The 27663-nt window shown below is 41.2% G+C and overlaps 4 protein-coding genes across 11 annotated transcripts; 2 read left to right on the top strand and 2 right to left on the bottom strand.

The window, feature by feature from the left end:
• The first annotated feature begins 259 nt into the window (after positions 1–259).
• On the top strand, positions 260–5521 carry slc33a1 (solute carrier family 33 member 1). Of its 2 annotated transcripts, XM_085915770.1 has the most exons (10): positions 261–661; positions 782–813; positions 1232–1699; positions 1789–1942; positions 2099–2294; positions 2370–2569; positions 2637–2821; positions 2885–3002; positions 3261–3476; positions 3540–5521. In XM_085915770.1, exons 3-10 carry the CDS (start codon positions 1275–1277, stop codon positions 3711–3713), a joined length of 1668 nt encoding a protein of 555 aa, XP_085771896.1. In that variant the 5' UTR covers positions 261–661; positions 782–813; positions 1232–1274; the 3' UTR covers positions 3714–5521. The 2 variants fall into 2 exon arrangements, with proteins under 2 accessions (XP_085771897.1, XP_085771896.1); XM_085915771.1 differs by lacking the exon at positions 782–813 and having other exon boundaries at positions 260–661.
• rps6kb1b (ribosomal protein S6 kinase B1b) lies at positions 5517–13905 on the bottom strand. 2 transcript variants are annotated; one of them, XM_085915773.1, is made up of 15 exons: positions 13530–13905; positions 11518–11561; positions 11320–11440; positions 11159–11227; positions 10174–10321; positions 9564–9621; positions 9355–9455; positions 8863–8953; positions 8657–8747; positions 8458–8565; positions 8304–8366; positions 7866–7943; positions 7231–7338; positions 7035–7147; positions 5517–6603 (listed from the first exon to the last, which is right to left on the bottom strand). In XM_085915773.1, exons 2-15 carry the CDS (start codon positions 11541–11543, stop codon positions 6348–6350), a joined length of 1431 nt encoding a protein of 476 aa, XP_085771899.1. In that variant the 5' UTR covers positions 11544–11561; positions 13530–13905; the 3' UTR covers positions 5517–6347. The 2 variants fall into 2 exon arrangements, with proteins under 2 accessions (XP_085771899.1, XP_085771898.1); XM_085915772.1 differs by lacking the exon at positions 13530–13905 and adding an exon at positions 12857–13059.
• Positions 13691–17779, top strand: tubd1 (tubulin, delta 1). 3 transcript variants are annotated; one of them, XM_085915776.1, is made up of 8 exons: positions 13697–14016; positions 14469–14616; positions 15014–15230; positions 15292–15523; positions 15669–15833; positions 16258–16386; positions 16465–16648; positions 16778–17773. In XM_085915776.1, exons 1-8 carry the CDS (start codon positions 13866–13868, stop codon positions 16890–16892), a joined length of 1341 nt encoding a protein of 446 aa, XP_085771902.1. In that variant the 5' UTR covers positions 13697–13865; the 3' UTR covers positions 16893–17773. The 3 variants fall into 3 exon arrangements, with proteins under 3 accessions (XP_085771901.1, XP_085771902.1, XP_085771903.1); XM_085915777.1 differs by having other exon boundaries at positions 13881–14016; positions 14248–14616; positions 16778–17775; XM_085915775.1 differs by having other exon boundaries at positions 13691–14016; positions 16258–16648; positions 16778–17779.
• Positions 15969–27417, bottom strand: vmp1 (vacuole membrane protein 1). Of its 4 annotated transcripts, none has more exons than XM_085915779.1 (12): positions 27371–27417; positions 26767–26875; positions 26362–26494; positions 26084–26174; positions 25651–25761; positions 23346–23513; positions 23022–23153; positions 21766–21846; positions 21568–21684; positions 20800–20861; positions 18925–19024; positions 15969–18386 (listed from the first exon to the last, which is right to left on the bottom strand). In XM_085915779.1, the coding sequence occupies exons 2-12, from the start codon at positions 26843–26845 to the stop codon at positions 18243–18245; spliced, it is 1218 nt and encodes a 405-aa protein (XP_085771905.1). In that variant the 5' UTR covers positions 26846–26875; positions 27371–27417; the 3' UTR covers positions 15969–18242. The 4 variants fall into 4 exon arrangements, with proteins under 4 accessions (XP_085771905.1, XP_085771904.1, XP_085771908.1 ...); XM_085915778.1 differs by having other exon boundaries at positions 27254–27381; XM_085915782.1 differs by lacking the exon at positions 27371–27417 and adding an exon at positions 27091–27161.
• Positions 27418–27663: the final 246 nt, after the last annotated feature.

Below are 27663 nucleotides of genomic sequence, written 5' to 3'. Positions count from 1 at the left end.
AATTTAGTAAAAGCTGTCAATGAACCTAAAATGCATGTTTTGGGATGTTGAGGAAGTCGGGGTAAAAAAAGATATTATTAAAAGTGAAGACAATTTGCAATTCTAGTGAACACGAATTTGATGCACAATTTGTCTTCGCGGGCCACATAAAATGATGTGGCGGGCCGTATCTGGCCCCCGGGCCTTGGATTTGACACCAGTGTTCTACAGTATGTCATATTCTCAGCACCACCTATGTATCGGTCAAGCTCAGTAGAACACTAATCTTCAAGAGGTTTTTTGTTTAGGAAATATCAGGGTTTTTTTTTTTTAGTTGATATTGTCACAAGTATGTAGTCAAAGTTTTAATCCTTTGCGCTTTAACGTTTGATGACATCACAATCGCAATAACTTGTCCCACCCTGAACGTAACAATTGCCAAAAGAAACAAATGCAAGCGAACAACGACGTTGAGCTTGATTTATCTTTACAAAGTGCGCTTCAGCATCACTACAGTACTCCAATCGGAACAGGCAGTAACAAAAACGGAACAAATGAGCTCAAGTTTTGACACGTCAGCTGTAGTGAATCGGAAACATTTGAACGTTACACACAAATATACTTCCTGGTGCATCTGACACCGGTGTAGAATTTTATCTTTGTGAATCGTCAAACGCATACGGTAAGCTCTTTTAAGTGTTTCGTGTGTAGCCTGCTTTTGTTTTGTCACATTTACGCCGTCCAACAAATTTCACAAATGTATGTGTAATTTGGCTTTTTGTGTGCTTTTCTTAATGTTCAGCATGTCGCTTATTCCGCTGCCATTGCAATCAGGTATGCATGCTATCAAATAATTTTCTTCACCCCTCCGATCTCCCTGTTTAAAGATGTATTTTTGGAATTTACTCTACAGGAAATGTAATGTATCAGTTTGAAAAAAAACATCTTTAGCCTACCTTGCTATTTTCTTCCATGTCGCAAAACAAAGTCCAAAGTGCCTTATGCAATTGTTAAAGGTTGACCTTGCATAAAACTGGACGATGTCAAATTTGAAAACACAACTTGGCCAGATGCTTCCATGCACATAAAAAAAAAAAAGTTTATTCACACAATATTATGAGCAACTGAATACCCCTCTAAGCTTACCGCCCATATCATCAGCCATATCTGCCCCAAAGCAAGACAACTTGCTTTGTTGTCTTTTTTTTTGTTTTAAGTCATATAAAGTGATTTTGTTCAAACTGTATTCCAGATTTGCTGATTGCACTGCACTCTTCAATGACTCCGGTGTTACCATGGAGCACCATAATCCCGATCTAATTAAACATAAGAATGGGCGGCAGAGAAAGCAAGTTGGTGCTTCCCTCCACCATTCTCTAAACTTGAAGGACTGTGACATGACACCGATGAGCATCTCTGAGACAGAAGTAGACGGGGTAACGGACAACCTTATCGTAGGGTCAGACTCCGAGGAGAAGATGCATCCCAAAGTGCGTCGAGGTATTCGAACCGAGTTGTGGAACGTGCTGCTTCTTCTCTTCCTCTATGTGCTGCAAGGGATTCCCCTCGGACTGGCTGGCAGCATTCCGCTGATTTTACAGAGTAAGAATGTCAGCTACAAGAACCAAGCTGTCTTTAGCTTTGTTTTTTGGCCATTTAGTCTCAAGCTTTTATGGGCGCCGCTGGTGGATGCTCTCTACTTCACCAAGTTTGGTAGAAGGTAATAAAACATTTCATGGATATGTAAAATGCACTGTAAGTTTGGATTATGCAAGTTGAGCCTCTATCGTCATGCCCATGTCACTGAAGGAAATCGTGGCTGGTACCCACGCAGTACCTACTGGGCCTCTTCATGCTCTACCTTTCTCTACGAGTTGATTCGCTGCTGCAGAGCAAGGGAGGCCCGAACGTGGTCGCGCTGACAACGGTCTTCTTTATGCTGGCATTTCTGGCAGCCACGCAGGTAGCTATCCATAAACGTCATGCTAGGCCGACACACTCGAATTCTATCGTTAAAGTGTCACTACCATATTAGCGAGACAAAGGATGTTTTTTTTTTTGTTTTGGTTTTTTTACTGCAAGATGTAAGATGCAATCATTTTTCTCCTGTCTTTGTCAGGACATTGCTGTCGATGGCTGGGCGCTAACCATGCTATCGCGAGAGAACGTCGGCTATGCATCCACGTGTAACTCTGTGGGCCAGACCGCTGGCTACTTTCTGGGTAACGTGCTGTTTTTGGCGCTGGAGTCTGCCGATTTCTGCAACAAATACCTCAGAACGGAGCCCAAGGAGATTGGAATCGTCACCTTGGCAGGTAACTTGGTTAGCATGTCGTTCAATGCCACACTGCTGTCATTTTCAACATCTAATGTTTGCCGTTTGGTTGCAGACTTCCTGTTTTTCTGGGGAGTGGTGTTCCTGCTTTCTACAACGCTGGTGGCCATCTTGAAAAGTGAGAACGAGCCTCGCAAAGACAGGGGAAAAGATCCCGAGGAGACGCAGGGGGTTTTCCAAACCTACAAGTTGCTCTTCACTATCGTCAAGATGCCGGCCGTCTTCACCTTCTGTGTGCTGCTGCTCACTGCCAAAGTAAGCACTCTTGTGGAGGAATTTGAGCGCCGCAGAGGCTAACGACCATTTTGGCCTCTCGTGACAGATCGGCTTCTCCGCAGCCGACGCGGTGACCGGTCTGAAGTTGGTGGAGGCCGGCGTTCCGAAGGCGCAGTTGGCTTTGCTGGCCGTGCCTATGGTGCCTCTGCAGATCCTTCTACCGGTGGTGATCAGTAAATACACAGCAGGGCCCAGACCGTTGGATGTCTTCTACAAAGCCTTCCCTTTAAGGTTGTAAGGCAAGTGTACTGTTCTGTAGGTTGCACATTTAGTTAAGGGCTGGTATTGTGGCAGGTTAATGGTTGGCCTGGGGTTCGCTCTGCTTGTCGCGTGGACACCGAGCGTGCGGCAAGAAGGAGGCTTCCCCGTTTACTACTACGTCGTCGTACTGCTCAGCTATGCGGTGCACCAGGTGAGCAGTGAAGGAGTTTCAATTCATTTGAAATAGATTATAAAATCATATCAATTCAGTTGTTATTAGTTTGCAGTCATTTCACCAAACATGAACAATTTAGCAAAATGAAAATTGTCTCATAAAAGAAAAAAAGTCCTCGAAAATGGTGACCTAAAATGATTTCCCCCTGAACGTTACAAGTTTGACTTTTTCTCCCCCCCTTCATAAAATGAAAAATGATAATGTGAGGTACTAACCAAAAGTTTCTGCCTACAGTTGGCTTTATACAGCATGTATGTGGCCGGTATGGCCTTCCACGCCAAAGTGAGTGACCCACTCATAGGGGGAACCTACATGACATTGCTGAACACGGTCACTAACCTGGGAGGAAACTGGCCGTCCACTCTTGCGCTTTGGCTGGTGGATCCGCTCACAAGCAAGGAGTGTCGGGGCGCCGTCAACCAAACTTGTGTCTCGCCCGAGGCAGCGGGGGTAAGTGTGTCTTCTGCTAGTGCACCGAATGTATTGAATGCAGCACGGACTCTTGTTTTCCAGCTGTGCGTCAAGGAAGGTGGTTCCTGCGTCACAACGCTAGACGGTTACTATGTGGAGTCAGTGGTATGCATGCTCATCGGCTTTGTCTGGTGGGTGTGGTTAGGACCCAAGTTGAAGAGGCTGCAGGAGCACAGTCCAGCTGCGTGGAGATGCAGAGTTGCGGTCGATGACTAAAGCAGTCCTATTTTTTTTTTTTTCTCGTGCAAACCAACATCTGGAATGCTGGACCCTTTAATTTCGCATCGGGCCATTTGTTTCTTTGCTGAGGAGTGACCAAATCAGCTGGCTCCAACACTATCAAATAAGGATTGGACTACCATATGCATCATAAGGGAAGAATGTAACTATGCAACATACCTGACACATCACCTTCTGGTTTGCTTTATTAACTGATGGGAAAGAAACAGCAATTTTAAGTGGATCGCATAGTTTCTTTGTGTGCTTTGTTGGGAAATTGTTAAAAAAATTATAATTTATATATAAACATATATCTTTTAAAGGGGAAATTCATTTTACTAAAACAAACCAAGAACAGCAGAGCTTGGAATTTTTTGGCAGTTGGTGAATTTCTTGGGTGCATTACTGCACTTGGACTAAGGATGGCTGTAATACGCAAAGTATTCCGCCAAAAGAAATCTAACGTCAATAGGGACAAGGATTTTGTGTTGCAGTCTGAGCTCTAATGTAACATATACAAATCACATCCTAATATAAAAGCCAGCAACAATAAAACTATGAAAGAAAAAGTGTCACTTAGTGACTGACAGTCTGAAGAATATGGTAGCACAATGTTTCACTGGAAATTTAGTGCACTTGCACAAGCCATAACCCTTTTTAATTTACAGTTTTTTGTAAAACAACCCCCCCCCCCTTCCATCTTCTATTTTAGTGTTACAGGTCTGTAATTCCCAACCAGGTGGGATTAGACCTCTTTCCTGGAACGAGTGTCATTTCTATTTCTATTTATTATCAATGTTCTAGATGCTGGTGTATATAGCAAATTCAAATGGATGGTTTCGATGTTTGAATTTTGTAAGCTATTTTTGTCTGTTTGTGCAGGGGGGGGGGTGTTTCACTGCTCTCTCCACTTGGATTTGATTTGTTATGTAGTTTTACATGTGATGTGTGCCTTTTCAACTGGGGAGATTCAATATGAAGGTCTATTCAAAATAACCATTTTATTTTGTGTGGGGGGGTTAACAGCTTTGTGTTTGCATGCATACTTGAAACCCACTTTCTGCCAAGAACTAACGCATTTGCCTGTTACAAGTTAAGAAATTAGTACAGGTTTACTTACACCTGTAGAGCATTCATTCATTTTCTGAACCGCTTTGTCCCCACGGGGGTCGCGGGCGTGCCGTAGCCTATCCCAGCCGTCATCGGGCAGCAGGCGGGGGACACCCTGAATTGGTTGACAGCCAATCCACCTGTAGAACATCACCATTATAAATGAAAAGTCAAAAGTTACTAAAGATGTATGAATTGTGACAATGACCCACTCATTTGTTTTCGAGACCGAGCATACAGGATTTTGTTTGCCAGATTCCCACGAGTTAATTTTTTTTCTATCACAAAGTACCACTTCGCTGTGGGGTCGGATGTTGGCATGTATTTTGAGCTTTTTTTTTTGTTGACAATAATTTACCAGAATTTTTTTCCATGATCAATGAATCTGTTATTTCCATCCCACAAAGCCTGGCAAGCTTTGCGTTAAATCTAGTGACTGAAAATAGTCATCCTAAAATGCCTTTTGAGATTACATATGGTATTTTGAATTGTTTTTTTGGGTTGATTTAATTGGTCACAAGAATGATGTCTTGTGTTAAAATCGAGAATTCAAATTATAATGAAAACAGGGTGGTACAGTTGTGTAAATGTTTATCTTGAGATTGATATGAGAAGTGACTTGAAAAATATCTGTCATTAAACATTGACTTGTGGCTGTAAAGTGCTGTCACACACAAAATACACAAAAACAACACTTTTTTTCTATTTTATTATAACTTCCCTTGCTTAACCAGGAATTTTCAAATGTCCTCCTAAACAAATGAGCTTGGAGGTAGCGAATAAGCCCAAACTTCTGAGAGCATTCAAACTGGAAAAAGTGCCCAGATGTCACTGGGCGCAGTGACAGTGGGATGCTTATTGGTGTTATGTTAAATGACAATAATGCAATCAGACAGGATCCTAAGAGGGGGCGGGGCAGATTAATTTTGTATGGGTCTCCAAGCACATCGAACCCATAATGCCCCTCCTTCCAAATGGCAAAAAGTTCAAACATAATTGATATGTTTCATTTAGGCTCTTATTCATAATTGATGCATAGCACAATATTAGATGAAAGCTACAGCCACCACTATAGACCTAATTGCCTCTTTTTTTTTTTTCTTCACAGAATCAGAAATCATTTGCTGTCTCCCAGCAACATGAGCAACTTCAATGGCATTCACTAAATCAGCATTAAAGCACTTGGATGTCTTCTTGTACAGCAGATTGCTCTTTTTGCTAAAAAATATTCTCTCGCTGGAGCTCCTCCGAATGTCTTCGGTCCTTCCTAGCACCAGCTCAGTAAGATGTGGGAGGGGGATCAAACCAGAAATGTGGCGAGATGGTAACACTGATGTATGAACCGAGGCACGCTGGCTTCTCGGATCAGCATTCCACCGCCGGGCCGACAGCACGTGTAGTGTGTGGATGGGCAAGGTTTGATTGAAATTGTCTCTAGCATCCGTACGTTTTTGCTTTGCTTCTTAAAAATATCAACAAAAAAGGAAAAAGTCAAGAAATAAACTGGAGGGGGGAGTAGGGTCATAGGTTCATACGTAAATGCTCGGGCCTTTTGGCCATCACAGGGTATGCTTGATGCTTCATCTGAGCCAGGTTGACCCCGGCAGGTTGACGAATTGGAAGAGGGGCCGAGGCTTCCGAGTTGGTGGTCACATCCATCTGCTCTGGAGTGGACACTTCCATAGCCTGGTCCTGAGAAGACTGGAGGAGAGTTGGTCCTCCGCTAGGGAGGAGGGAACTCCGTAGCCAGCAGTCCCCTCCTGAAAATTTGACTGGGCTGAAAGGATGGAAGGGGAATAGAAGACATGACGAATGTAAACATCCACTGCTAATTCACAATTCTCGTAAATGGGGGTTTAACATATACCTTTTAGCAGTGCAAATTTCACAAATTGATTTCATAACGGTTGCGGAGACTGTACGAACTGAATGTAGTCTCGAGAATCGAATGAGATCCCACATGTATCAAAATTCTGCCTTTACAAAGATGACTGATTCGTTCTATACGCAGGGATGAACATTTTCCGCGGATTTCGGTGTTTTCTTGCGTCGAAAGTATCATTTTCGTGAATCGTGTAAATCCGTTGAGAAAATGTTTTGACTTTTACAAGGATGAAAGTAACATGATGTTCTATGCAAGCTAATGTTAGGTTAGGGTTCCTCAGCATTGAGCACATTCTGACAGACATCAACATCAAGCTGTTTTACCTGAGAGGCGTTCTAGGGCTGCCAATGAATCGCCGAGGCGAACGGATTTTTGGTTCAAAGGAGAATTTCTCTTTGATATTTTCCAGGACTGAAGGAGCCACATAGGTGAAGCCCTGTGTGAACCAACGTATGAAAGCACGGTGAGTATTTCCGGTCAAAAAAAAAAAATCAAAGAGTCCAAATGAGCAGAAGTTACCAAGAAAGCTTGATTAGCACTTTCACTCAACGTCGAGTCATCGGGGCTGTCGACTGGCGTCTGACTGGTGAATTTAGAATCAAACTGACTCACATCTTCGGCTGATTGCTGCAAAGTCAGAGGGAAATGCATCAGAAGGAAAAACATTCAGAGAAACACATTGGCAACTTGATTTTGGCGTCCCCCAAAATAATTGTTTTGACTTTGTACTACAAGCCACAATTTGAATTACAAGCAAGCTTTGGATATGTCATGGCTCGAAAAAAAAAAAAAAATACGATAATGCATTTTCAGACTTTATTGAACGGGACGAGCAGTCAATCACCTAAATACAAAATGAAAACACTTGCAAGGATTAGGCCAAAACTCCCGCCTAGATGTTTACAACCAGATGAAGTGATTCCAGCTGACACATCACTATCTAGTCATTACAATTTATATAACAAACGGTGGACGGCGTGAGAATGCCACGAAGAACAGAACCCTCACTCCGTTACTGCTAAACTTATCGTTTCATTGTTTTATAGTCATGACCAATACCTACATTATGCAATTTTGTGGATAGGAATGGTAAACAACAAACTGAGCCTAAATCAGGCCTGCATAAGAAAACAACACGTGGGCCCCCTACTCACCAAGAAAGGTTTGAAAGGAGGCTCGACTTTCCGAGCCAGCAAATCTTCCCAGTTGATGTGTCGGAAGAAGAGATGTGCCTGTGGGACAACGATGATGGTTAATTGATGTCGTAGTAGACACGGAATTCATTTGCCTGTTCCTTTAATGCAGAACACACTGAATTGGGGGGAACTTGCTAGTGCAGGTTCCTCCATTCATGAGGGCATAATAAAAGTCGCCTCGCAAATGTGCCTCATGGAGACAAATGATAACACGTACAGCAGACCAAACCTTCTCTTCACACGTTCTTAACAAGCCTTGTTAGGAACGCTCTGTCTTTTCACATGTCGCCGAATGCTCTAGTGAGGTATGTCAAGGCCTTGCAAGAGTTCCTTAATGCTGACATGTCGTACGATTCTCAGAAGTTGCACCTCTTCTCATTTAAAATGGATGCTCACCTGCACCTCCTTGGCATCGTCGGCGCCTGCTCCCAACCGCGACGAGGCGTTTCTCTTAAGTAACTGAACGCACATTTCAAGTCATTAAAAAAAGCATATTCAAACTTTACAGAAACATGTTGAGGTAAACAAAAATAAAATTAAAAAACGCTACCCGTTTCAGGAGATCTCTGGCTTCCTGTGTGAGGTAGGGTGGCAGGCTAAGCTTGCACTTCAAGATTTTGTCGATGGTCTTCTTGCGGTTTTCGCCAGTGAATGGCGGCTATAGACGGACGGAGGTGAAAAAAGAACTGTTCACGGGACTCGTTCTACATAAGGATTGGGAAACGTGGGCAAGAAAAAGCCACACTGACCGCCCCGGTGAGCATGTCATACATCAGAGCGCCCAGACTCCACCAGTCTACGGCTCGATTGTGTCCACTTCGCATTAATATCTCCGGGGCCCTGTACCGATAATAAGAAGGCATGTCTCATTCAAAAAGCAGAAAAGAATTTGTGGGCGATCCAAAAGTAAAATTGTGCATGCATATTAGTGTCAGGCGGAGGCGGAGTTACTTACATGTATTCGATGGTACCACAGAAAGTGTGAGTGACTGTACCGTCGTGAATCGACTCTTTGCACAGTCCGAAATCTGTTAACTTGACATGGCCTGGAAGGAACACGCATGCATGCACACACACACATCAGTTATATGGCGAACCCCCAAATATCTGAATTTTGGTTTTTGCAAATCCACTAACGGTCTTCAGTCAAAGACTTTTATTTTGTTGTGTGCTGTGTAACGTCAATCAAGATTTGAAGTTCAATTCTATTCTATTCTGGTTCCTGCTCAAGACACATAAATAACATCACTTTGGCGCTATCTGGTGGAATCTTGACGTTATTGTTGGATGCATAAAATGAGAATCATCTCAGTATTCATACACTTTTAATGAGATTTTCCGAATGCAAAATGGGTTCCTTGACTCAGTGAAGGATGGAAAGCACTGATCTAGCGGTTGGTGTCGCACACTTTTGTGATCTGACCAATATCTTAACACTCTCACGCACCTTGATTGTTCAGCATGATGTTCTCAGGTTTCAGGTCTCTGTAGATGATGCCCTTCTGGTGCAGGTGACCCAGAGCCATCGAAATCTCAGCTAGGTAAAAACTACCGGGAAAGACAATACCCTTATTTGCACTGTTCACATTTCAAGCCTTGACTAAATGACCTCACAGAACATACCCACACCCCCGGAATTTTGAAAAATCTTCTCACCAAGCTGTGTCTTCCATGAAAATTCCCTCCCTCTCCAGCTGCATGAAGAGTTCTCCTCCTGCAGGGAAAAACACAGCGGCATGAGTGAATGCACACGTCACCTGGTAGCCCGTCCTTGACTCCTCTGCAGACAAGCACAGCTTCATGTTTTCCCACCACAAATTTTAGACAGCGTCAATATAAGACAGTCCAATGAGTACAACACAGCGGATAATGGAGGTGGAAACTTGACATTTAAATGCCCTTAAAGTAGTATCATGGTTCTCATTTGAGTCACACAGGTGAGCTGGCGCCAATTCCAGCCGATTTTGGGCAAGAGGCGGTGGCGGCGTACATCCTGGATTGGTCCCCAGCCAATTGGAAATATCCCACTCAATTGTGACATGCATGACACTCACAAATCTCGCAAGACATCATATGTAATACATAACAAGTGAGACAAGCGGATTTCATTCATAGCAGACTAGCGTGTTCGGCAGGGATATTCAATTACTACGTGCTTTGTTTTTTGATAACGGCATTCAAATCCGAACAAATTGCAGGTCGATCAACCTCGTGAAAATGATTGTGCCAATATTTGTGTGTCAGGTGTGCACATTGTAGCACTGACCGCTCAGGTACTCCAGGATGAGGTACAGCTTCCCGCCTGTCTGAAAGGCGTAGATGAGATCAACAATGAAAGGGTGCTTCACCTCCTCCAGGATGTTCCTCTCTGCCTTGGTGTGGGCTGTGTCCTTGGCATTGCGTACAATCATTGCCTGTCACAGACCCAACCACGATAAAAACAAAACATGAAGTTGTTATAAGACCCAATCAAACCGTTTGCTCACTTAACTGGAAAAGTGGGAGGAGTGATCTGAGCTGAGTCATTGATCCACCTCCACATAGATAGTGACATTTGTTAATGATTGCTAACATGGCAGATTTTTTATGAGTGAGTAAATCACAGAGCCATATTTGACAAATCCTCACTGAAAAAGTCACTATATGTACTGAAACAACATATCGTAGCGTGAGTAAAAGAGTTGTTTCCTTATTGACGTCGTCACACTACATGGCTGGCCGGGAAAGATAACTAAGTGAAATTTCTTCAAGTCTCTCACGACACAGTGGTTGGGAATGACCAACTTGGGCCTGGTACACACGCGGATTTTTCCAATTTTAAAATTCTAAATAAATAATAATAGTCTCAACATGTAACACCACATGAAAAAGAATGATTTGCAACTTCAAAAATAGGTCTTCAACAAGTCACGGGGGTTGTTGGGGCCAATCAAAGGGAAAACAAGCAGAATCTTCTGAGGCAAGCGCACTTTCGGTGCCAAGGCTGCAGCACAGCAGCACACATGGCAAACTTCCAAACTGGCCCAAATTTTTTTTCAACACTACAACCACTGGCCTCAAGGAACCTCAAAAATTAAAAGCCTTCAATATTAATGTTGAAGTTGCAAAGCTTTGCATTTCAATCTGTCATAGTCCATGACCTCATACGAGATATCAGAATATCGCTTGAAACCTCTGTTCGCCTGCGCGTGCACGGCTTGCTTTGTGTCGGAATATCTATAGAACTTGGATTTAGGATATAAAAAAAATACCTTTTTTAAGACTTTCATGGCAAATATTTTGCCTGAAGCGGCTCCGACGACTTTTCGAACTTGAAATACCTGCAAAATAGGGGAAACGTTATTTACGAGCTTGTCAAAAGAAACATTGAAAGATAAAATAGGGCCAGGCTTTGTGCCTCTTCAACACATACCTTTCCATAACCGCCTTTACCCAGAACTCTTAGCAGTTCAAAACACTCTGGTCTAATATTTTCAGTCCCCTGATTGACATTATCTTCTGATATCTCTATCTTCTCGCAACCTTCCATGTTACTGCCAAGAGACATCCAATACAGAAAAACATGTTGTGGTCATACAAACTCGAGTGAGCATCGAAATTCAATACTTACAATTCAAATCCGCTGCACTGGTCCATGATGTCATTGATTTGTGCCTGGAAGAAAGAGCAGATGCTGATGTGAAACAAAGAAAATAGCAAGGTGGACAATAAAACAATGTCTTTTTACCTATGCATTAACATCAAGTCAAGAATAGTTTATTTATATAGCCCTAAATCACAGGCAAGTCTCAAAGGGCTTCACATGTACGATAAAATAAAAATTATTCTCGAACATCCCATGATCTTAAACTCATCACTAAATTAAGATATATTTTTTTTATTTCCAGTGTCCTGGTTGGCCTTATTAACATTTATGGAAACAATAAAGTTTATAAACACGTAACAACACAATAGTAAAAGGTGGATGGAGATGTCACAATCTGGTGTATTTTTTCATAAATCAATACTATTAGTCACTCCACATGTGAAGGTTTCTTTTTTTTTTTTTTTTTTTACCAATCTTAAGTGTTAAAAATGGCTTGTGCTCTTTGAAGCTATGATGTTAAAAGAGGAACATAAAAGATACGAAACATGCGGTTTTGGGAATGTCTCCTGCAAAGTAATGATTTGAATCCAGCTATATGCTTTCACTATATTACACTAAGTGAGGTTTGTCTATTTCAAGTGAAAGTGCTGCTTATCATAATAAATATGAACTGTTGCGGTGCATCACTGTTTCCTGAACATCAACATGACGCAAGACGTTTAGCAATGGTCTAAATTTAAACACTCACTAGCTAAAAAAAAAAAAAGAAAACAATAACCCTAATCACAAGCATAAGCTTGATTTTAATTCACATTAGTTTGTGATAATGCTATTAACTCTGAAATTCCTTTAACAGTAGACAGAAGGGTGTGTTGTCCTGGGGTAATGCCTGCATCCAACTAACAGTAGTGTGGAGTGCATTTGGGCAGATTCCCGCACTACAAGCTAACAACTTCCATCCACACAGAGCCACTCTGTTACAGTACTGCCAAAATAAACTGTTGCACACTGAGACACATTTATCACTACTGCCCAGTAAGCCAAGTAAGGCTGTGCTTGCACAACTCCAAAATGACAGCTATGGCATTTTAACGTAACAGCGTCGCAGTCCCACTAGCAGCTATTAGGCAGAATCTAAGTCAACTAATTTGACTGCTCAGAAAGATGTGCGGGTTGAAAGTGGCGCGCATGTTAGCTTGTGCTAACGCTACCCGTAAGGAGGCCCGGGAACTCCGGCTGCGGGAATAAGGCCTGCGGTGGTTGGCAGGCGGAAAAGCGGCTAACAGCTAGCTCGCTAGCTACTGTGCATTAAGAGTTTCTGCTGTGACAAGCCAAACGGCTCCGCTCAGAAGATTTAAAGTACCTCGTCAGTCTCATCATCGGAGACATTTTGCTCCGGCTGGTCCAAATCAATGTCAAACACTCCGGCCATGGCAGCGCTTCGGTTCGCTCTGTCACAGACCGCAAGAATTACGTCCCCCACCTCATGGACAAACACACACCGCCGCCATGACCGGCTACTACACTGAGCATGCGCAGTGCTCTGCACAACCAAAGGGGCGGTGGGCGGTAACCTTTTTTTCGTTCTTTTTGTTTGTTTGTTTTCATTTTGTCACAAAACAATGAACCCTGAATCAAAAGTCCCCGCCTTGCCGACCTAAATCATTTGTTTAGGATCTAAACGTGGTGGCTACACATCGGAATTATTTGTTTTATTGTGCATATAAATGTACCCGTAAATGATCGAGCTTGTAGTTTGTAAATATACTCAAAGGCCATAGGGAAAAAAAGGAGATTTATTCTTACAAGAAAAGAATATCTTATATTTTGCAAGAAGAAATTAGTCTATTTCCTAGATCAAGATATTAAATTTATTCACGTAATATTACACCCCCTAGAAAAAATATGATCTTATTTTCCTAAAATTAAATCTTTATGCAGAACTATTTTTGTATACAAGTACATAGCAGCTCCTTCATGGTGATTATGATGATGAAATTTAAAAGTATGCAACGATATAATAATTTTATACTTACTGCTTTGTGTATGTCTCTCCCCAAAAAGACTGCTGTATGTGTATCGCTTGCAAGCGTTAATAGATACTTTAAATAATTTCATTTCTCTCACCAAATGAATATTTTTTTTTGTAAAGCCGAATTTCTCAAATGTATCGCGTCTTTGATTGACCTACTTTGCATTTAGTTTGAAAGTACAACTATTTCGTGACGGAAATTCCGCTGTCGCGGTGGCGGCAACCGTGAAACACATCTCCGGCGCCGTCGCTTCCAAATCCAAACATGACCAACTGTAGTTGTTATCAGTAGCCAATTGCCTCTATGTATAAATAGGCATCTTATATTGAAAGAAAAAAAATGTCAGTGGTTACGGTTCAGTTGGGTCAGTGCGGCAATCAAGTAGGTCTGGAGTTGTTTGACACCCTTTACAATGACGTTCAAGCATGCCAGAAGAAAACATACGCTACTGCCAGCTGTGAACGCTTTTTCTACCAAACCGAGGATGCAGGTAACATGTCTCCTATTGCGTGTCATTTTATATCGACTTTTACCTACTTTCCCTTGATAGTTGTACTGTTTTTTTCTTTTCAAAACAAGCAATTTTGCAAACCGTCGACTCATGTTTGTTTGTGTCAGAAAAGTCCCAAGACTCATGTGATGTCACAAACCGAAAGTACAAACGCTTTCCCCTTTCAACGTGGGATAAACGATCAATCATTAAGGGAACCTCTTTTTGTAGACATGGACGGCATTCAGGTTGTCATGACAACGAAGATGCGGAGGATCCCGGAAGAATCACTCCGGGAGTGCATGAAGGGATGACAGTGGCAGAGAAGGCTAGAATAGTGTCAGGCTACAGCAAGATTATTTTAAAGGGGATTTGTAGTTTCAAATATTGTATATTATTTGTGACAACAACCACCAATTGATACTTTTTTTTCATTTCCATCCTTGATTTAGATCTTATTGCCAGGGCAGTGCTGATTGACATGGAGCCAAAGGTCATCAATCAGAATTTCAAAAAGACTGCCAAATCTGGCAAGTGGAAGTATGACGGTGCATCAAGCTTCAACCAGTGGCAGGGGAGTGGAAACAACTGGGCCAACGGGTGAATTGGCCACGTTTTATGATTTATGTCAAAAGGTCATTGTAAATTACAACTAGTTAACTATTATATTTTTTTATTAAAAAAAAGGTGGGTTTGGGCCCAGGCTGCATAATGTCCTTGTGGTTAGCATAACTAGGTTTTGAATCCGAACAATGGCTTTTCTGCTTTCCCCCCGCATTCCAAACATGATAATTGACAACTCATCAAAATGTGATCCGCATAATGAAGAGGATTGTTTCAATATCAATTGTAATTGAACTAGAATATTTCTTGCACCTGTGATTGTTTTTTTTAAATTGTAAAAAATAAATGCAAATTTTTTTAATTCATGTACTCTTAAATATCAAAACAAATCCTCAGTGATATTATGCATGACTAGCTCAAAACCTGCCTCCAGGTTTTACATCCAAGGCCCGCGTCACAGAGAAGCCATGGAAGATATCTTGCGGCGTGAGGCGGAGCGCTGTGATGGACTGCGTGGTTTCTTGGCCATGATGAGTGTAGCGGGTGGGACGGGTTCTGGAGTGGGCACCTATGTCACTCAATGTCTGCGGGACGTCTTCCCCAAATCCTTCATTGTCAACCACCTAACCTGGCCGTACGGCACAGGCGAGGTATGAAGACTTGGTATGAAGATGTGCTGTTAAAAAGGAATAATCGCTATGTGGCTTTCAGGTGATTGTCCAGAACTACAACTCGGTATTGACACTGGGTCACCTCTACCAGCTGTCGGATGGCCTCCTGGTGCATGAGAATGACACGGTGCACAGGATTTGCAGTCAGCTGCTCCATATTAAAGACATCTCCATTGCTGATATCAACATGGCCATCGCTCATCAGCTGGGCACCGTCCTTCAGCCTGTGCTCACTGCTGACTCCAACGGAGTCTACAGCAGGAATCCTCTTGGTGAGAGACACATTGCGTGATTGATTTGCATTTCCAAGTCTTAACACATGACAGTAAACTCACACATCTCGGTGCCATGGAACCGTGATGAAGTGAGTTGAAGATCTTTATTCATACAGAAGTGAATCTTCTGCTTTGCCTTCAGGTGAACTTGTGAGCGCCCTAGCATGCCACCCAGAGTACAAGCTGCTCAGTATGAGCACCATACCACAGATGCCGAGTTCCTCCATCGCATTCACCAATTTCAGATGGCCAGCTCTGATCAAACACTTGCGCCAAATGCTCATCTCCAACACCAAGATGGAGGAAGGCAAGTGTAGCCAGAAAAGGGTTCTATTAATTCTCAAGGCCAATTGACAGTCTAGTCTGTAAAATGCATGAATTATGTTTGGGGGACGGAGTGGGTTATCAATGGAATTTCATTTTCATGAATTTACATGCTCAATATGAATACAGCACAACTCAATTTATTAAGTTTCCTTTAACAATTTGTTATATGGAAGAACAGTCCTATGAATGTTGCAAATGAGACTCGTCACTCAAAAATATGTAAACTTCTGAATAAATGAATTGAATTAGTTATTATAGTGATTGGAGCAGCAATAGCTCATCTGTGAGGACTTTGCAACTGGAGTGTCACAGTCTTACTAAAAACATTTCCCATTTTAGCATTATTCTGACATTAACACATCTGTCGGAAGCTTATGTGATATAATAAAACACTACATTGGCAGGTATAGACTGGCAGGTACGTCCATTGGGTGTCTCAGAGCGGACCAGGACTCTGACTGGATCCAGTGTCAACACTTCCTTGGCCAATCTGCTCATACTGAGAGGCAAAGACGTGTTCAGTGCAGAGACAGGTTGGACAGATCAGTTCAACATGTGTACGTTTCACACCTCTGTTCAAAGTACTAACGTGAATCGAAATTCCACATTAGGTAACTTTGCCGACGCAGCCCTTTACACTTCGTGGCTCTCGCCGAAAGACGCTTTCAACGTTTGGAAATGTCCGGTGTCGTTTAATAAGTACGAAAAAACGGCTACGTTGGTCAGCAACAGTCAAGCTCTGATCGAACCATTGGACAACATAGTGAAAAAAGCTTGGAATATGTTTGCTGCAAGGTGGGTTGAACCAGATTAGTTATTCCTCATATGGTTAGAATAAAATATTGTATCAAATATCAGTGTATGACCATTCTTGTCACGTTTTTTTTGTGGAAGTTATTCTAGTATTATTATTTTTTGTTACAGGGCCTACATCCATCAGTACACAAAGTTTGGAATCTCAGAAGATGATTTCCTTGAAAGCTTTGCTTTTGTAGAGCAAATCCTTTCCAGCTACAGTCAACTCGGCTGTAATGGATAAAACAGAATGGCCGCTGTGTTTTTACCTCAAGGACTCCAACATAAACAATACATGCATGCTGTAAATACTATACATACGTTTTTTTTTTATCTATATGTCTAATAAATAATTTTATTGCTCGAAGCATACGAAATACAACAGAATGCAATTTCAAAGGAACAACACTCACATAATGTCAACTGATTTATTGTCTAGTAATTCAAACAACATCTTTAGCATTGGTTAAATTAAAGACAGTCCATTAGTCCAAGTTCACTACACGCTACATAATAATTAAAAGACCGTTGATGATGACCCACAACTTCAGTCAGCTTACAGACCACTGTTGCCACGTGAGACTTAACAGCCAACACCAGTCTGATAAGCTAGCTGAGAAGGTGGACACTTGATGGTCCCGATGCACACTGGCAAGCTGAAACAAGAATCATGAAGGATAGATAGGAGGCCAACATTGAACCACTGATACCAACCGTAATTTGGACGCAGCCATCTGTGGAAAGCGGTACCAATTTGTTCACTTACCTGCAAGATGATCATTTTCTTCAAGAGACATATACATTTCTAACAATAAGCAAAGCAATGAATCACGCAGTGTCATTATTGAGTTTATATATGATCCAATCCAATGTCTAATTTTACACAACAGAATTAGAAATGGTTCTAGTTGCCTTAGTGTCACTGCAAACTGTCATTTGTTGGATTCAAGGTGTCTCCTGCCCATATAGTATTAGAATCCAAATCCATAATGTCCATGATTAAGTTATCTACACAATGTGCAAACCAACAACACAATTTACATTGATATTGCTTTTTCTTTTCTTTTTTTTTGGAGAACTGACAATTCCAGTAAATAAAGTCAAAAATATGAATATCCCAACCCTGAAAAGAGAGCAGTTATCCTGGCAGCACACCGCACACAAATCAACAACCATTCATACATTAAGATTACAAAATTAAATAAAAAGTCAAGAACTACTGTCAAGGGAAGAAGTCAAGACTTTCCCATCTTTGCATAAGGCATCGCATCTGATAGGCAGTGCCTGTACACAGAAGACACCACCACCCAACTACTGCTTCACGTGTGAGGTCAAAGTATGGAATCATCGGAAAGTAAGACCAATTAAATTAGCACAATAACCGGGACGCTTTGCGCACACTTGAGTGAGACGAGACAATTTACAAAAATGATGGAGACGGACCTTCAAAATGCAAACACGCACATACCAAGGACATAGTCCGCTTTGGAGCGCGCAGCCTTCTGAGCGTGGAGGAGGGTGAGGTTTGGTGGCAAGTCATGAGCGGACACGGTCTGAGCAGCAGTCATTTCTTGGATGTCTGTACCGCCTGTTGTCACTTGGTTTTCTCCACCAAGTGCCTTTGCTGCTGAAGCCGCTTGGCATAACTCTGAGCCATGGAGTTGACAATGGAGATGACAAAGTAGCAGACCATGACCAGCACCAGCTTCTCAAACAGCCAGGAAAGCCAATTCTCATCCTGGAAAGCAACAGTGACAGTAGATCATTGATTACCACACCAGAATACTGCTAAATGAAAGCTTCATGAAATGATTTCTCTGGGTAACTTAGACAATGCTTCCCAGCTATATTGCAAGTCAGCATTTGCACTTCCAGAATATTGTGGTATTTTGAAACAATCTTTTTTTTACGAGTTTTCACAGTTTAAAATACAGTGCTATACAAATAAGCTGGTCTTGCCTTGAAAAGTTGCTTTTCAGTAATAGCAACTCAAACATAAAAGCTCCTAAAAATTGAGGAATTGTGTCTATTACGTATATATCGAAACTTTTTATTGTACTTAAACGCCATTATGATGACAGGCATAAAGGGAAAAATAAAATCATACAACGTAGCCTCACGCACATTGGTGTTAAAATACTTTTGGACATAAGCATTTAAAGTAGTAAGTCAAGTGCCGAGCCATGTAACTATCACGTCTAGCAATTGATTAGTAACCAAAGTTCTTCGTGTGAGATGAAAGATAACTGTGTGCAAATGAAATAGTTTGTCCTTACCGATGACTTGCTTCCTTGGCCATGATGCAGCTTGTTCCTTTGTGCTTCCAGGTACTGGCTGAAGGGCTTCTGGAGTGCCGGTCCTACTTTAGGTATAGACCTGGCAAAGAACAAATCAAAACAGAGCCTCAGAATGACTATTAGTACTTACCCAGATATCTAGAAAGGAACAAAAAGAACAATAAGACTTTTTCTATTCATTTTCAAGCAAAGATCCCAAGAGCAGCCATCCTGCATGTGAGTCCAGTAGGAGGAGAGGCAACTGAAGTACTTGGTCCTCAGCCCTCCTTTTATACTCCTTAGCTCTCCTCAGGCTCTTGTGTCAGCCGCTTCAACCGGGAAGTGACTCGACATGATGTCATCACTCTTACCACCATCTGGGTGCAAAGACATCTAATCAAGGCATACTTGCATCCTTATTAGGCTGGGTATGCTATCTCTTCAGGTGACGGAGCAAAGAACAATGGGGCCCATGATTTCTGTGCTTTAAAAGCAAATTATTCATTGAAAAAAAAAAAAAAAAGTAAATAAAAGTGAGTGAATCACAGAATATAGGATCAGTACAAAAGGTTACTGTCTAGACTCGACTAAGCAAAACTAGAGACACGACTAACCGACGTCAATGATGGCTGATTTCACTTCGACTGACTTGTTACCGCGTCATGTTGTTATACTCCACAATAGGCCGTGCATCACAGCGAGTCAGCAGGGTTCGATCAGAATGTCACGGATTTCGCAAAACATGAGTGGGATCCCTATTCAGCCATCTACTGAGTGTCATCAAAGTCCATTCATTATTTGTGGGCATTGTAATAAGTTATTTATTGGGCGTAAGGTTAATTTGAGATGATTTTATGCTGTGGTGTTTGTTATACTATGCTGAGATTAGATCAGAAAATAACCCCAAAAATAATATTTTTTATTATACGTATATATTTTTTTCCCAGTAAGATATGACCTAATCATGGCTTGACATCATACAGTTTTAACCTTGACAATATTGTTAACTGGGTTGATTTTGCACCATGTTGTTTACAACTAGACTCCAAATGCAGATGACTTGGATATTACATCTGATGTCCAAAACGCACAAGATAAATTAGCTATAAGATAGCTATTGTGGCAGACGGTTTTAATTATTTAAGTCGAGGTTCAAGTTTCCCCACACTGCTAGGGAATATTGTTGAACTCTGTGAGTCATATCGACATGTCTGAATGGGACCTCACATGCCTGACCACCAATACTGAAGAGTTACAAATGTCTGGCGGGAAATGCGGACACCCGTCCCCTCTTCCCCCTCCAGTGAGAGCACTTACCTTATTTTTGGGACTATAAATCAGAATAATCAAAAATTCATCATGAAGAAAAAAACATGTTGCTCTGGAGTACAAGTTGTATTTTTGGGGGGGTTATTTGAGAAAAACAGACTAAGAAATGTAGAATTCGAACACGCACCCAAAATCCACATTGCCTAATTGTGGGCGCATTTGTTAGAAAATACAGTAATCCGGGGATGAGAATGGAAAATATGAAAAAGCATGGAAAAATAACGGGGGGGGGGGATCCATATATGGCGCCGCAGGGGAATGCTCGCGAGTCGCCGTTGCTAACATCGCTTCCCCCCCTATATAAAAAAATCATTTTCTCAATGGATTTACACGATTCACAAAAATACTTTCGACGGGAAAAAAAACACGGAAATCCGAAAATCCTCATCCCCGATAAACATGTTTTGGATCTTATTTTACAATTGAACTCGCAAATTCTACGTAACAGAGGGCCATGGCTTTGCAACAACAATGGATCCAGGTTTCAAGATGACAGCAGTTGAGAACCACTGGAGCACCTGACTCACTCACATTAAAGATACTTACCCAATGAGAGACACCATTTGTTCCACAATGTGCTTGCTGAAGGTGATGATAACAAACAGCTTCTGTTGACAAATGACAAATACAACAAAATGCTGTAAAGCAGAAAAATGCACCTCGCGACATTGAACTTTTATCTGACATCAGACCAAGGCTGAAATTGACAACAGATCTACCGATATTTACTAATTGCAAAATCTAAATCTGACAATAAGTTCGATTTCAAGCTGCCAGGAGCTTTTTGTGGTTTATAGTGTTAGTGGGGGGCATACAACAATATTCTCCTCCACTCATGAAAGTGATCAACATTTGAAAGTGTGACACATAGACCCCCTGGACAATTCTAGACAGGATATGACTTGTAATGTCCTCCAGGTTCAAAGCATGCACAAATAAAATAAAGCCTCAAAGCATTTTAGTAGGCTAAACCTCCTTCAATAATGTCCACTTTACATCCTCTCAAACCCCCTGCTGTGTGACAGGACCCTTTGTCAGAAATGTGTGATGGTGAGGTCACCGTCTGGTACCACCAAGGGATGGAAAGGTATAAGACTCACAGATGGAGTCAGTCAAAGACTTATCAGCCACTTGTGGAGAAGACTGAAAAAAGATCTCTTTCATTGGCAGGCTTCCATCTGTTCTACATCCTTTATTCCTGTCTTAGTTTTTTTATCCACTGTGGGTCATGATTACAGCACAATTAGTGTTTTATTTTGGTAGAAGTTGGCATCGACTTGCCAGCTTCTGACCAGGTTGAATGGAGGGACGAACCTGTATGTGCATCTTAATGATGGCTTTCCCAATGAGCGTGGCCCCAAAGAAGGTCCAAAAAGGAACCAGGAAGTGTCCACACGTGATTCCCGCCAAGTCAAAAAGTGGATTGGGGATCTAAAAAGACAGATATCAAATGGTTTGAAAATTGTCCTCTACGTAATGGTAAAGAAATACAAAAACACCAATCTTTCCTACCGAAGCACAAGCCAAGATCCCAAAGAATCCCACTTTCTGCACCATGTGTTGGACTCCCATTTTTGCTCTGGTGACAAAATCCTGAAAGAGGAAAGAAGAAATTGTACAAAACTAAGTTACAACATTAGTGTAACCAGATGTGTTCAATTCTCCTTGGGTGTGCCACTCTTCATAATAACATACAATAAACAGCAATTTAAAAACGGTATGCTGATTCAGGACAAATGTAGTAAACAATAAGTATTTTTTTCAAAATCACAATATCAATGCGAGTAAAATTGGGTAAGTCATTCGCTTTTTTGTTTATTTTGTGTGTTTATGTTGGTTTCAGTTGGAATAATGCTAAAATAGTTCAATTTAATATACATGTCGTATTTGCGTTTAACTTTGCCATTTTACTATACAATATGTTTCAAAATACATAAAATATACACATTGAAAATCTATAATATATAAAATTCATTTCAAATTCTAATACCTGTCAAACATTTTAATTTCTCTCTCTAACAACAGTATCATATACAGTAGATATTAAATATGAAATATCATACATTCATAAGTAATTCCTCATTTATTAACCAAAGGAATCTAACTGAATTGATCTTTCACAACTGAATCAATCAAGGTCAATGTCCTCTCCACATTAAAAGTGATTCTATTGCATTGAATGTCCAATATATTGCGAGAAAATGGTATGTTATGATCATCATACAATACACAGAAGACAATCAAGTTTTCTTATGGTGACAATCAAGTGTGATCTAATGAGGAGAGATGGAATGATGGGGATGGTGAAAATGTACTGTACACCAGGGTTTCTCCAATTACCGTTCCGCTGACTCAGCATCTGATCTCAGCAGTGTCCAGTCATGTGAACCTGCTTCCTGACAGAGCTGTCTGTCATTCAAATTAGAGACCCGTGAAAAAAGAGGGGAGGGCGGGAGAAATGCAGACAGCACAAAGCCCGGAGGATGATTAAAGGGGGAGCAGTGCTCAGGGTGACTCACGCGCACACACAAGGATTTACTGGAAGCGTAAAGAGGGAGGGGCTTCACTGAAGTCACGTGGCAGTATGGGACCAATGACTGGACAGTTGGCATTATGAGGACTAGCGACTACCCGTTTTGATAGGAGCTGCATATGTGTTATGCATCATATGTAGGTAGATGAGGAAATTAAGGTTATGATAAATCCATATTCACAATGGCTATAGAAAGCCTACACCTCACTTATCAATGCCTGTGTGCAACGCTGACCTGTGCGTTCTCCGCCTGCTCCAGCATCTCCTCAAACTCCTCATATTCTTCATCTTCAGGGTCAGTCCCAGATTGACGTGCTGCTCTGGCCATGAAGTATGGAGGCAGTTCTCCGATGGCAGTGCCTGCACCCTAAAAAGACACATGAGACATAAACTGCAGCTTTCTGAGGAACACGCACTTGAGATTTTGGTAAGAACAAGATTGACCGTATTTGTGCTCCGGTAGAAATTCTGGCCTAAATGCCTGGGGTCAGTTCTGTGTGACATGCTCCTGGTACTAACCAACACTTTTTCCTCAGTATTAAAAACAACATCCACTTACCCACATGCAGGCTTCCAGGCGGACCTTCGACATGATAGAGAAGAGGGAGATGCTTCCCTCAGGCCCTGCAAGTTGAGGACACACAATCTGGTCTGGGTATGGAGGCTCTGGGAAATCTGTTGAGCTGCACTCGTAGGCTGCCAGTGTCACTGATGCTATATGAGGGCCCTTCGAGAAACAAAAACAGAAACACATTCAATCTACTACTGTATGTTACATTGTATCTTAGGGAACAAAATGAACAATGCAAGGGAAGTACTGGAGCTTTAAAGTTGTGTGCTGGCTAGGCTAAGTTTGCTTTGAAAAATATGATGCAAACATCAAACAAATTATTGTATATTATGGGCATTTATTGCTGAGAGGCTTTGGAACTTTTTTTTTTTTTTAAAGTCATGTTTTTGGACCGCTGCAGTAATTTTTCAATCATATTTACAGCACATCCATACCATACAAAATTATTTCACACAAGCAGTATCACCTCCCTGAAACCACAGACAGACAGTGGCTGAGTCACAAAGTGTAGTCTGCCATGTCATCTTAAATGTTTGAAAAGATGCCGTTGTTAGGCTTCACCACCTGGCCTCAATAAGAATGGGCCCACCTGTAGCCACACCACAGCGACTCCATTATGCCGCCTTCAAGTGAGAGAAGCAACTCTGACATAAGAAGGACAGCGTACAATTACGGCGTGATGACGGCAACCTGTCCTGCAATCTGAAGTTGCGCCATTATGTCACGCAAAAAGAAAATTCAAACAAACAATACAGCCATTGATAGTGTTTATGTATTTCAAAGCAATCCGTAGTAACGTCCAAAAATGAGAATTGTGATTCAAAATAAGATAATCATCTGATTAAATCCCCTTTCCATGAACAAAATGATGTCATCATCGTCGTTGGGGGGATTACACTGGTGGTGAGAAAGTGCTCTCCGTCACCCCCATCCACCAAATAAAATCACTCTCAGGCCCAGTAGCAACACCCCAACCAAATTATTTACAAACATATGCCTCCATTAAAACAGTCCTTTTTTTGGTTGACATTCTTCACTGCCACCAATAATATAATAAAACAAAAAATAGATAATGGATGCCATGTTTCATACTGGCGGTCAAACCTCCCTCACACACACACACAGATGGGCGAGCGGATTAGGTCACCTTCTCCACATGAATCACACGACCACTAACATAGACATTAACATTTTCAGATCTCTTTGTGTGCTTTGTAAGCTAGAAACTGTGTGAAACAACAAAAGGAAAAAAATAAGGGGATGGAAATAGCTGAATCATGTGCCCAGTGTAAGCACATATTACCACGCCAATTTATAGCCTCCCCATCTGCTTGCATCTCTGGATTCCTCATCTTTCCCAAAAACCACACACATACACACCCTCACACCACTTTAAAGTTATGCGTGGTCATTCAGCAACTGCTTGTTGAAAGACATGATATTTTGCTGGGGTAAACAATGAGTACGGAAGATGAAAATCAAGGAGGTCAAATTAGAAGTGAAGCAGAAATCTGAGGAGCCAATCCAAATATTTTGTAGGGATATTCAGTAAAAAGTACCCAGTCGCTGTCCAACGAAAACGATGGATAAAAAGACATTCATTGAGAGACAAATGCGCTTCATGACAGCATCAAAAGTCACCGGAATATACTAGAAGGATCCTAAGTAAGACTAAATACTGGAACATTTTTATACTTCTGGGAAATGTTGAAAGCGCTTTGTTCCATTCAATTATACACTGCAAGACGAAACAATATGGCTTCTCAGAACTGTATTTCAAGAAACAATTCTAGCTCTAACTTGATGGGTCGAAATCTACAGAGCAGTTTTCAGTGATTCATCCATATTTCAAAGAATGGAAAATGTTCTCGGGCAGATCAGACTTTCATGAAAGGCTAAATGAACAACAAAAGTGAACCAAATTGCAAAACTTGAGAGCTGTTTTGTATATCTAGATGTCCATTAGCAGTGTGTTTCGAAACAAATGTCAGACAAACACCAAATTCAGAAAAACGTCCCGCTTTCCATTCCCAAATAGGGCCTATATAGAATCGTTATACCGCACAGTGACAATATTAGTCCCGATGAACAACCTTAGCTGCTAGTGCTTGGTAAATCCGGGAAACTCAGCCTTGAGTGTAGAGTGGCTGTTGTTCAACTGTATTTTTCCATGATGTTCAAACTTCAGTATTTTTCCATGATGTTCAAACTTCAAAGTAAATCCTGCATTCATATTTACAAGATAAATACCATGCGTAACAGCAACCTTTCCCAAACATAACTGGAATCTTACCAGATAAAGAAGGAAGGTGTGCAGACCAGTCCCAAGGCCAACAGAGGACAGAATACCTAAACCTACCCAGTACGCACACCAGAGGAACTTTTTCTCTAGGTACTGGACATACTGAAAAACAAAAAGAACAATCCTTCCTTATGGATTTGAAAAATGAATACCTATATACACATTTCTAAAATAACACATTTCCTCAAATTATATTTAGGTTATTATAAAAATGTGTCAAAACACTGCTCATATTAATGATTTAATCACAATAGTTAACAACAACGATTTAAACATGTAGGAAATAAATAATTATTGAACTGTGTCCAGTATATAACTCATGGAAGTGTTTTAAAGTGTGACTTATCTGTAACCTTTAAACGGGTGATATAAGAATGGTGCTGTTTATCTTTCACTCACACGCACAGACAAAACTCAACCTTACTTTTTGATGTGATCCTTCTATGGAGTAGGCGGCAGAGAAGAGACTACATAACACCAAAAATAAGAACACAATGCTTCGCCGTTGCCAAAGCCTGAGAAAGAGAACACAAAAACAAAAATCAGAACATTTTAATTCTGTCTTTTTCGTTAAGTCATGGACTCTTGAATTTTACACAAGAGGACAAAGTCAACAAAATGCCATACATGGGTAAAAAGTCAAGTGTGTAAAAAATGATGAAAGACTAAAGACCAAAGAGAAAAACCAGTTGAGCTTCTTACTTTATTGTCCACTCCTTTAGCTTGATTAAGGTCTCTAGAAGGAAGTAATGTAGTGTAATAACAGGCCTCCTCCATAACACAAGAGATAGGCGCTCTTCCTTATCTTTCTGTCGCCTCTCTCTTATTGTTGAATCTGCAAACAAATCACAATTCTGATGATCCAGACATTCTAAACTTTCATCTGCACCAATTACTACATTATGATCAATGGTCAATGCTGAATGCATACTGCATCTGATCCAATTCTGTTCTGTGATGTGACTTTTACAACCAAAAATCGACCTGCTTGCGGACTTGCGCAATCATCAATTTATTTGCAATCACGTGACAACAGCGGAGTTGTGTGACAACGATTAAACGAACTGAATTTTGCAATAATGAGTCGGAATATTACTAATAACCAACCTGTGGAGTTGCCATTCTGTTTTTCTTTATTTCCTGTGCGTCTTTGAGGTTTGTCACAACTGTCTCCATTGGCTGCCATGTCAGTCAATGTCTAACTTAGCTGGAAAGTCTGCGACAGAGAAGACAGAGGACACATTAGCATTACAAGTTGATGTTCGAGCAACCATAGTGTTGTCAGTCGACTACTACGGCTCCTTGCCTTGACAGCTTTAAGCGGTGTTTAAAAACATTCGATTGCAATGTTTAAAAACACAAAACAATGTACATTAGGAAAATTAAACGAAAAGTTTCCGAGTGCCACCACACTCTTTCGTCAACACTTGCCAGAAATAACCTTGCTAGTTAAGCTAGGCAGTGGCAGTCTTCATTATGGGACATGATTGCAACACACTTCTTCACCCCCACTTGCTAACCGGTTAGCCAACCCGGTGAGAGTGGGACCTTTGAACGCTACAACCAAACATGCACTTCAAAGGTCAAAACGAACCTCTTAATCGTGATATGAGAAACGCTCCTATGTTCCCGGTAGATATAGTTTTGCCCAAATTGCGTTATATATGGAGATAATCGAGTGGTACTTGTTCAAATGAAATGACAGCCATACCTATTTCCTGCCTTCTTCACCCGGAAACAAACGTGGGACGTCAAAATAAAAACTAATATGGTTGCTTGTGAACAGAAATATGTAATAAATAAATTTTCAAAGAAAAACACAGAATTGTTGGTGGAATGATTATCAACAGTCAGTACTTACTTTTCAATCGATATTCTGGTTTTAGAGTAAAGTCCACTCGGCTTTTTAAATCATATGCTTTTAATGTGAAAATTATATTGATACGAGCGACGATGCTTTGCGGCGCTCAATGAAAATAGTTGCTCTTTATTTCATTTGCGGCG

This window comes from Syngnathus leptorhynchus, chromosome 7 (genome assembly GCF_054491065.1).
Source record: "Syngnathus leptorhynchus isolate UIUO chromosome 7, UIUO_Slep, whole genome shotgun sequence".
Lineage (NCBI taxonomy): Eukaryota > Metazoa > Chordata > Actinopteri > Syngnathiformes > Syngnathidae > Syngnathus > Syngnathus leptorhynchus.
The sequence above is the reverse complement of the archived record's forward strand: the minus strand, read 5'-3'. Positions and strand labels throughout refer to the sequence as shown.